Here is an 11953-nt window from a genome sequence, read left to right on the forward strand (position 1 = left end):
GAGACACCAGTCAGTGTACAGATATCTCCCTGAGAGAGAGAGAGGGGACTGAGAGACACCAGTCAGTGTACAGATATCTCCCTGAGAGAGAGAGGGGACTGAGAGACACCAGTCAGTGTACAGATATCTCCCTGAGAGAGAGGGGGGACTGAGAGACACCAGTCAGTGTACAGATATCTCCCTGAGAGAGAAGGGACTGAGAGACACCAGTCAGTGTACAGATATCTCCCTGAGAGAGAGAGAGGGGACTGAGAGACACCAGTCAGTGTACAGATATCTCCCTGAGAGAGAGAGGGGACTGAGAGACACCAGTCAGTGTACAGATATCTCCCTGAGAGAGAGAGAGGGGACTGAGAGACACCAGTCAGTGTACAGATATCTCCCTGAGAGAGAAGGGACTGAGAGACACCAGTCAGTGTACAGATATCTCCCTGAGAGAGAGGGGACTGAGAGACACCAGTCAGTGTACAGATATCTCCCTGAGAGAGGGGGGGGGGACTGAGAGACACCAGTCAGTGTACAGATATCTCCCTGAGAGAGGGGGGGGGGACTGAGAGACACCAGTCAGTGTACAGATATCTCCATGAGAGAGAGAGGACTGAGAGACACCAGTCAGTGTACAGATATCTCCCTGCGAGAGAGGGGACTGAGAGACACCAGTCAGTGTACAGATATCTCCATGAGAGAGAGAGGACTGAGAGACACCAGTCAGTGTACAGATATCTCCCTGAGAGAGAGAGAGGGGACTGAGAGACACCAGTCAGTGTACAGATATCTCCCTGAGAGAGAAGGGACTGAGAGACACCAGTCAGTGTACAGATATCTCCCTGAGAGAGAGAGAGGGGACTGAGAGACACCAGTCAGTGTACAGATATCTCCCTGAGAGAGAGAGGGGGGACTGAGAGACACCAGTCAGTGTACAGATATCTCCCTGAGAGAGAGGGGGGACTGAGAGACCCCAGTCAGTGTACAGATATCTCCCTGAGAGAGAGGGGGGACTGAGAGACACCAGTCAGTGTACAGATATCTCCCTGAGAGAGAGGGGGGGGACTGAGAGACCCCAGTCAGTGTACAGATATCTCCCTGAGAGAGAGAGAGAGAGAGGGGACTGAGAGACACCAGTCAGTGTACAGATATCTCCCTGAGAGAGAGAGAGGGGACTGAGAGACACCAGTCAGTGTACAGATATCTCTCTGAGAGAGAGAGAGAGGGGACTGAGAGACACCAGTCAGTGTACAGATATCTCTCTGAGAGAGAGAGAGAGGGGACTGAGAGACACCAGTCAGTGTACAGATATCTCCCTGAGAGAGAGAGGGGACTGAGAGACACCAGTCAGTGTTCAGATATCTCCCTGAGAGAGAGAGGGGACTGAGAGACACCAGTCAGTGTACAGATATCTCCCTGAGAGAGAGAGAGGGGACTAAGAGACACCAGTCAGTGTACAGATATCACCCTGAGAGAGAGAGAGTGGGGACTGAGAGACACCAGTCAGTGTACAGATATCTCCCTGAGAGAGAGGGGACTGAGAGACACCAGTCAGTGTACAGATATCTCCCTGAGAGAGAGAGAGAGGGGACTGAGAGACACCAGTCAGTGTACAGATATCTCTCTGAGAGAGAGAGAGGGGGGACTGAGAGACACCAGTCAGTGTACAGATATCTCTCTGAGAGAGAGAGAGAGGGGACTGAGAGACACCAGTCAGTGTACAGATATCTCCCTGAGAGAGAGAGGGGGGACTGAGAGACACCAGTCAGTGTACAGATATCTCCCTGAGAGAGAGAGAGAGGGGACTGAGAGACACCAGTCAGTGTACAGATATCTCCCTGAGAGAGAGGGGGGACTGAGAGACACCAGTCAGTGTACAGATATCTCCCTGAGAGAGAGAGAGAGGGGACTGAGAGACACCAGTCAGTGTACAGATATCTCCCTGAGAGAGAGAGAGAGGGGACTGAGAGACACCAGTCAGTGTACAGATATCTCCCTGAGTGAGGGGACTGAGAGACACCAGTCAGTGTACAGATATCTCCCTGAGAGAGAGAGAGAGGGGACTGAGAGACACCAGTCAGTGTACAGATATCTCCCTGAGAGAGAGAGAGAGGGGACTGAGAGACACCAGTCAGTGTACAGATATCTCCCTGAGAGAGAGAGGACTGAGAGACACCAGTCAGTGTACAGATATCTCCCTGAGAGAGAGAGAGGACTGAGAGACACCAGTCAGTGTACAGATATCTCCCTGAGAGAGAGAGGGGACTGAGAGACACCAGTCAGTGTACAGATATCTCCCTGAGAGAGAGGGGACTGAGAGACCCCAGTCAGTGTACAGATATCTCCCTGAGAGAGAGGGGACTGAGAGACACCAGTCAGTGTACAGATATCTCCCTGAGAGAGAGAGTGGGGGTGGGGACAGCACATTTTGGTGAGCTTGATGCAGTTTGACTGGCCTGTGAACAGTGTGTTTAATCTGCTGTGTTGCAGGGCTCTGGAATTGAAATCGCACCCATTCTTCACCCATGTGATCTGGCACAGGGTCTTCGTGCAGGAGGTACATCTCCCTCAGGAAACCATCGGGAATCCCTTCACTTCACATCCGACTGTTTTCTCCACTTGGACCAAACTGCCGGTTTGGTATCAGGGAATTACTGAGCACAGTTACTGTCTCTATATCCCTCAGTCAGACCCACACTGGGAGCACTGTGCACAGTTCCAGTCTCTATATCCCTCAGTCAGACCCACACTGGGAGCACTGTGCACAGTTCCTGTCTCTATATCCCTCTGTCAGACCCACACTGGGAGCACTGTGCACAGTTCCAGTCTCTATATCCCTCAGTCAGACCCACACTGGGAGCACTGTGCACAGTTCCAGTCTCTATATCCCTCAGTCAGACCCACACTGGGAGCACTGTGCACAGTTCCGGTCTCTATATCCCTCAGTCAGACCCACACTGGGAGCACTGTGCACAGTTCCAGTCTCTATATCCCTCAGTCAGACCCACACTGGGAGCACTGTGCACAGTTCCAGTCTCTATATCCCTCAGTCAGACCCACACTGGGAGCACTGGGAACAATGAGGGTTGGAATCAGAGAGAGAAAGGGTTGTAAACATTTGCATAACGAGAAATTTCACAATTGCCCTGAGTCTGTCCCATCAGGAGGGGGTGTAGGGGCTGGAGGGGGTTACAGAGATAGGGAGGGGGTGTAGGGGCTGGAGGGGGTTACAGAGATAGGGAGGGGGTGTAGGGGGTTACAGAGATAGGGAGGGGGTGTAGGGGCTGGAGGGGGTTACAGAGATAGGGAGGGGGTTACAGAGATAGGGAGGGGGTGAAGGGGCTGGAGGGGGTTACAGAGATAGGGAGGGGGTGTAGGGGCTGGAGGGGGTTACAGAGATAGGGAGGGGGTGTACGGGCTGGAGGGGGTTACAGAGATCGGGAAGGGGTGTGGGGGGGGGTGTAGGGGGTTGCAGAGATAGGGAGAGAGTTAAGGGCATGGAGGGGTTACAGCGATAGGGAGTGATTATGAGGTGGAGGGTAGGTTCCTGCTCACTGACCCAGTCTGTGATGTCTGTTACAGTACACTCCCCCACTGATTCCACCCCGGGAATCTGTACTGGACACCAGCCTGCACTCTGAACACATCGACCGCAAAGAAGTCTCGGTAATAAACATTGTGTGAATCTGTGTGACTGTGAGAGAATCACACTCTCTCTGTGCTGTGTGACTGTGAGTGAGTCACACTCTCTCTCTGTGCTGTGTGACTGTGAGAGAATCACACTCTCTCTGTCCTGTGTGACTGTGAGTGAGTCACACTCTCTCTCTGTCCTGTGTGACTGTGAGTGAGTCACACTCTCTCTGTGCTGTGTGACTGTGTGTGAGTCACACTCTCTCTGTGCTGTGTGACTGTGAGTGAGTCACACTCTCTCTCTGTGCTGTGTGACTGTGAGTGAGTCACACTCTCTCTGTCCTGTGTGACTGTGAGTGAGTCACACTCTCTCTCTGTGCTGTGTGACTGTGAGTGAGTCACACTCTCTCTGTGCTGTGTGACTGTGAGTGAGTCACACTCTCTCTGTGCTGTGTGACTGTGAGTGAGTCACACTCTCTCTGTGCTGTGTGACTGTGAGAGAATCACACTCTCTCTGTGCTGTGTGACTGTGAGAGAATCACACTCTCTCTGTGCTGTGTGACTGTGAGTGAGTCACACTCTCTCTCTGTGCTGTGTGACTGTGAGAGAATCACACTCTCTCTGTGCTGTGTGACTGTGAGTGAGTCACACTCTCTCTCTGTGCTGTGTGACTGTGAGAGAATCACACTCTCTCTGTCCTGTGTGACTGTGAGTGAGTCACACTCTCTCTCTGTCCTGTGTGACTGTGAGTGAGTCACACTCTCTCTGTCCTGTGTGACTGTGAGTGAGTCACACTCTCTCTGTGCTGTGTGACTGTGAGTGAGTCACACTCTCTCTGTGCTGTGTGACTGTGAGTGAGTCACACTCTCTCTGTGCTGTGTGACTGTGAGAGAATCACACTCTCTCTGTGCTGTGTGACTGTGAGAGAATCACACTCTCTCTGTGCTGTGTGACTGTGAGAGAATCACACTCTCTCTGTGCTGTGTGACTGTGAGTGAGTCACACTCTCTCTGTGCTGTGTGACTGTGAGTGAGTCACACTCTCTCTGTGCTGTGTGACTGTGAGTGAGTCACACACTCTCTCTCTGCTGTGTGACTGTGAGTGAGTCACACTCTCTCTGTGCTGTGTGACTGTGAGTGAGTCACACTCTCTCTGCGCTGTGTGACTGTGAGTGAGTCACACTCTCTCTCTGTGCTGTGTGACTGTGAGTGAGTCACACTCTCTCTCTGTGCTGTGTGACTGTGAGAGAATCACACTCTCTCTGTCCTGTGTGACTGTGAGTGAGTCACACTCTCTCTGTGCTGTGTGACTGTGAGTGAGTCACACTCTCTCTCTGTCCTGTGTGACTGTGAGTGAGTCACACTCTCTCTGTCCTGTGTGACTGTGAGTGAGTCACACTCTCTCTGTGCTGTGTGACTGTGAGTGAGTCACACTCTCTCTGTGCTGTGTGACTGTGAGTGAGTCACACTCTCTCTGTGCTGTGTGACTGTGAGAGAATCACACTCTCTCTGTGCTGTGTGACTGTGAGAGAATCACACTCTCTCTGTGCTGTGTGACTGTGAGTGAGTCACACTCTCTCTGCGCTGTGTGACTGTGAGTGAGTCACACTCTCTCTCTGTGCTGTGTGACTGTGAGTGAGTCACACTCTCTCTCTGTGCTGTGTGACTGTGAGAGAATCACACTCTCTCTGTCCTGTGTGACTGTGAGTGAGTCACACTCTCTCTGTGCTGTGTGACTGTGAGTGAGTCACACTCTCTCTCTGTCCTGTGTGACTGTGAGTGAGTCACACTCTCTCTGTCCTGTGTGACTGTGAGTGAGTCACACTCTCTCTGTGCTGTGTGACTGTGAGTGAGTCACACTCTCTCTGTGCTGTGTGACTGTGAGTGAGTCACACTCTCTCTGTGCTGTGTGACTGTGAGAGAATCACACTCTCTCTGTGCTGTGTGACTGTGAGAGAATCACACTCTCTCTGTGCTGTGTGACTGTGAGAGAATCACACTCTCTCTGTGCTGTGTGACTGTGAGTGAGTCACACTCTCTCTGTGCTGTGTGACTGTGAGTGAGTCACACTCTCTCTGTGCTGTGTGACTGTGAGTGAGTCACACACTCTCTCTCTGCTGTGTGACTGTGAGTGAGTCACACTCTCTCTGTGCTGTGTGACTGTGAGTGAGTCACACTCTCTCTGTGCTGTGTGACTGTGAGTGAGTCACACTCTCTCTGTGCTGTGTGACTGTGAGTGAGTCACACACTCTCTCTCTGCTGTGTAACTGTGAGAGAATCACACCCTCTCCCTCTCCCTCCTTCCCTTTCCCTCTCCCTCCTTCCCTTTCCCTCTCCCTCCTTCCCTTTCCCTCTCCCTCCTTCCCTTTCCGTCTCCCTCCTTATCCTGATGTAGTTGTCGGGACGTGATGAGGAACTCTTCCGGAATTTCTCTGTGACCATGCCGGAGCGTTGGTCCTCGGAGATCGTTGATACCATTTTCTGGGAAGTGAATGTGGCTGCTGACCAGGCTGCAGCTGCTCACGGCTGGAAACACTGGGATCCTGAGGGCCTGGCAGGTAGGGAGAGTTAATCCTGGGGGCTTCAGCATTCCCGACACAGCGCCAGGCCCGGAACTGGACCAGCCCCACAGCAGGGCCGGTGTACATTTACACAGATACACGGGCCTGCGTCTGAGCCCACACACACACAGACACACGCAGAGGAGGAGGGAGTTACACACGCACAGACACTCGCACAGGCAGAGACAGTTACACACAGACACGCGCACAGGCACAGATAGTTACGCGCGCACAGGGGCAGCGACGGTAGCGCGCGCACAGAGAAAGTTACGCTCAGAGACAGTTACACACGCACGGACGTGCGCGCAGACTGTTATGCACGGACGCGCGAAGAAACAGTTACAGTCGCACAGACGCGCGCGCATAGACAGTTACACACGGACGCGCGCGCAGAGGCAGCTACACACGCACGGACACGCGCGCAGAGACAATTACACACAGACGTGCGCGCAGACAATTACACACGCACAGACAGTTACACACGCACATACGCGCACGCAGAGACAGTTACACAGACGTGCGCACAGACAATTACACACGGACGCACGCGCAGAGACAGTTACACACGCACGGACAAGCGCGCAGACAGTTACACATGCACAGACGCACATGCAGAGGCAGCTACACACGCACGGACGCGCGCGCAGAGACAGTTACACACACACACGGATGTGCGCGCAGTTACACACGGACGTGCGCGCAGACAATTACGCACAGACACGCATGCAGAGGCAGCTACACACGGACACACGCACAGAGGCAGTTACACATGCATGGACGCCACGCAGAGACAGTTACACATGGACGGACGCACATGCAGAGACAGTTACACACGCACAGGCGCGCACGCAGAGACAATTACACACGGACGCATGAGCAGACAATTACACACGCACGGACGCACACGCAGAGACAGTTACACATGGACGCGCACGCAGAGACAGTTACACACGGACGGGCACGCAGACAATTACACACGGACGGACGCACATGCAGAAGCAGCGACACACGCATGGACGCACACGCAGAGACAGTTACACACGGACGTGTGCACAATTACACAGGGACGCGCAGGCAGAGACAGTTACACACGGACGTGTGCGCAGAAAATTATGCACGGATGTGCACGCAGAGGCGGCTACACGCACGGACGCACACGCAGAGACAGTTACACACGGACGTGCGCACAGACAATTACACACGGACGCGCGCGCAGAGACAGTTACACACGGACGTGCGCACAGACAATTACACATGGACGCGCGCGCAGAGATAGTTACACACACACGGATGCAAGCGCAGTTACACACAGATGGGCGCGCAGAGACAGTTACACACGCACAAACGCACGCGCAGAGACAATTACACACGGACGCGCGCGCAGAGACAGTTACACACGGACACGCACACAGAGGCAGCTACACACGCACTGATGCGCGCGCAGAGATTGTTACACACGCACAAATGCGCACGCAGAGGCTGCTACACACAGACGTGCATGCAGACAGTTACACACAGACGCGTGCGCAGAGGCAGCTACACACGCACGGACGCGTGCGCAGAGACAGTTACACATGCACGGACGCGTGCACAGAGACAGTTACACATGCACGGACGTGCGCGCAGACAATTACACATGGTCGTGCGCACAATTACACACGGACACGCGCGCAGAGACAGTTACACATGGACGTGCGCACAGACAGTTACACACGCACGCACGGACGCACGCGCAGGGACAGTTACACACGGACGCACGCGCAGAGACAGTTACACACGGATGGACGCTGCGCAGAGACAGTTACACACGCACAGATGCTGCGCAGAGACAGTTACACACAGACAGACGCTGCACAGAGACAGTTACACATGCACAGACGCTGCGCAGAGACAGTTACACACGCGCAGACGCCACACAGAGAGAGTTACACACGCACAGACGCCGCACAGAGACAGTTACACACGGACGCACGCGCAGAGACAGTTACACACGCACAGACGCCACACAGAGACAGTTACACACACACAGACGCCACACAGAGACAGTTACACACACACAGACGCCACACAGAGACAGTTAGACACGCACAGACGCCGCACAGAGACAGTTACACACGGACGCACGCGCAGAGACAGTTACACACGCACAGACGCCACACAGAGACAGTTACACAGGCACAGACGCCACACAGAGACAGTTACACACACACAGACGCCACACAGAGACAGTTACACACGCACAGACGCCGCACAGAGACAGTTACACACGGACGCGCGCACAGAGACAGTTACACACACACAGACGCTGCGCAGAGACAGTTACACACGGACGCCCGCGCAGAGACAGTTACACACGCACAGACGCCACACAGAGACAGTTACACACAGACACGCACACAGACAGTTACACACGGACGCGCGCACAGAGACAGTTACACACACACAGACACGCGCACAGAGACAGTTACACACAGACACGCACCCAGAGACAGTTACACACGCACAGACGCTGCACAGAGACAGTTACACACACACAGACGCCACACAGAGACAGTTACACACGCACAGACGCCGCACAGAGACAGTTACACACGGACGCACGCGCAGAGACAGTTACACACGCACAGACGCCACACAGAGACAGTTACACACGCACAGACGCCACACAGAGACAGTTACACACACACAGACGCCACACAGAGACAGTTAGACACGCACAGACGCCGCACAGAGACAGTTACACACGGACGCACGCGCAGAGACAGTTACACAGGCACAGACGCCACACAGAGACAGTTACACAGGCACAGACGCCACACAGAGACAGTTACACACACACAGACGCCACACAGAGACAGTTACACACGCACAGACGCCGCACAGAGACAGTTACACACGCACAGACGCCACACAGAGACAGTTACACACGGACGCACACGCAGAGACAGTTACACACGCACAGACGCCACACAGAGACAGTTACACACGCACAGACGCCACACAGAGACAGTTACACACGGACGCACACGCAGAGACAGTTACACACGCACAGACGCCACACAGAGACAGTTACACACGGACGCGCGCACAGAGACAGTTACACACACACAGACGCTGCGCAGAGACAGTTACACACGGACGCCCGCGCAGAGACAGTTACACACGCACAGACGCCACACAGAGACAGTTACACACAGACACGCACACAGAGACAGTTACACACGGACGCGCGCACAGAGACAGTTACACATGCACAGACGCCACACAGACAGTTACACACGCACAGATGCCACACAGAGACAGTTACACACACACAGATGCCACACAGAGACAGTTACACACGGACGCGCGCACAGAGACAGTTACACACGCACAGACGCCACACAGAGACAGTTACACACGGACGCGCGCACAGAGACAGTTACACACACACAGACGCTGCGCAGAGACAGTTACACACGGACGCCCGCGCAGAGACAGTTACACACGCACAGACGCCACACAGAGACAGTTACACACAGACACGCACACAGAGACAGTTACACACGCACAGACGCCACACAGAGACAGTTACACACAGACACGCACACAGAGACAGTTACACACGGACGCGCGCACAGAGACAGTTACACATGCACAGACGCCACACAGACAGTTACACACGCACAGATGCCACACAGAGACAGTTACACACACACAGATGCCACCCAGAGACAGTTACACACGCACAGACGCTGCACAGAGACAGTTACACACGCACAGACGCTGCACAGAGACAGTTACACACAGACACGCACACAGAGACAGTTACACACGCACAGACGCCACACAGAGACAGTTACACACAGACACGCACACAGAGACAGTTACACACGCACAGACGCTGCACAGAGACAGTTACACACAGACACGCACACAGAGACAGTTACACACGCACAGACGCTGCACAGAGACAGTTACACACACACAGACGCCACACAGAGACAGTTACACACGCACAGACGCCGCACAGAGACAGTTACACACGGACGCACACGCAGAGACAGTTACACACACACAGACGCCACACAGAGACAGTTACACACGCACAGACGCCACACAGAGACAGTTACACACGCACAGACGCCACACAGAGACAGTTACACACGCACAGACGCCACACAGAGACAGTTACACACGGACGCGCGCACAGAGACAGTTACACACACACAGACACGCGCACAGAGACAGTTACACACGCACAGACGCCACACAGAGACAGTTACACACGGACGCGCACACAGAGACAGTTACACACAGACGCCACACAGAGACAGTTACACACGTACAGACGCCACAAGAGACAGTTACACATGCACAGACGCCACACAGAGACAGTGACACACGCACAGACACCACACAGAGACAGTTACACACGCACAGACGCCACACAGAGACAGTTACACACGCACAGACGCCACACAGAGACAGTTACACACGGACGCGCGCACAGAGACAGTTACACACATACAGACACGCGCACAGAGACAGTTACACACGCACAGACGCCACACAGAGACAGTTACACACGGACGCGCGCACAGAGACAGTTACACACACTCAGACGCTGCGCAGAGACAGTTACACACGGACGCCCGCGCAGAGACGGTTACACACGCACAGACGCCACACAGAGACAGTTATACACAGACACGCACACAGAGACAGTTACACACGGACGCGCGCACAGAGACAGTTACACATGCACAGACGCCACACAGACAGTTACACACGCACAGATGCCACACAGAGACAGTTACACACAGACACGCACACAGAGACAGTTACACACATACGCCACACAGAGACAGTTACACACGTACAGACGCCACAAGAGACAGTTACACATGCACAGACGCCACACAGAGACAGTTACACACGCACAGACGCCGCACAGAGACAGTTACACACGCACAGACGCTGCACAGAGACAGTTACACACGCACAGACGCCGCACAGAGACAGTTACACATGCACAGACGCCACAAAGAGACAGTTACACACGCACAGACGCTGCACAGAGACAGTTACACACAGACACGCACACAGAGACAGTTACACACGCACAGACGCCACACAGAGACAGTTACACACAGACACGCACACAGAGACAGTTACACACGCACAGACGCTGCACAGAGACAGTTACACACAGACACGCACACAGAGACAGTTACACACAGACGCGCGCACAGAGACAGTTACACGCACAGACGCCGCACAGAGACAGTTACACATGCACAGACGCCACACAGAGACAGTTACACACGCACAGACGCTGCACAGAGACAGTTACACACGCACAGACGCCGCACAGAGACAGTTACACACGCACAGACGCTACACAGAGACAGTTACACACGCACAGACGCCACACAGAGACAGATACACACGCACAGACGCCGCACAGAGACAGTTACACACAGACACGCACAAAGAGACAGTTACACACGTACAGACGCTGCGCAGAGACAGTTACACACAGACGCCCGCGCAGAGACAGTTACACACGCACAGACGCTGCGCAGAGACAGTTACACACGCACAGACACCGCACAGAGACAGTTACACACGCACAGACGCCGCACAGAGACAGTTACACACGCACAGACGCCGCACAGAGACAGTTACACACACACAGACGCCACGCAGAGACAGTTACACACACACAGACACGCGCACAGAGACAGTTACACACAGACACGCACCCAGAGACAGTTACACACGCACAGACGCCAC

General features: G+C 54.1%; 1 protein-coding gene across 1 annotated transcript in view; it reads left to right on the forward strand.

Annotated features, from left to right (window-relative positions):
* LOC140472681 (beta-adrenergic receptor kinase 1-like) overlaps window positions 1–6172 on the forward strand; it is a gene marked incomplete at its 3' end in the record, with an annotated part of 32575 nt that extends 26403 nt beyond the window's left edge. The window contains exons 3-5 of the mRNA XM_072567509.1: window positions 2476–2542; window positions 3568–3651; window positions 6010–6172. Of these exons, the coding sequence (XP_072423610.1) occupies window positions 2476–2542; window positions 3568–3651; window positions 6010–6172 (314 nt within the window). The remainder of the gene's footprint in view (window positions 1–2475; window positions 2543–3567; window positions 3652–6009) is intronic.
* Window positions 6173–11953: the final 5781 nt, after the last annotated feature.

Source organism: Chiloscyllium punctatum, unplaced genomic scaffold (genome assembly GCF_047496795.1).
Source record: "Chiloscyllium punctatum isolate Juve2018m unplaced genomic scaffold, sChiPun1.3 scaffold_409, whole genome shotgun sequence".
Lineage (NCBI taxonomy): Eukaryota > Metazoa > Chordata > Chondrichthyes > Orectolobiformes > Hemiscylliidae > Chiloscyllium > Chiloscyllium punctatum.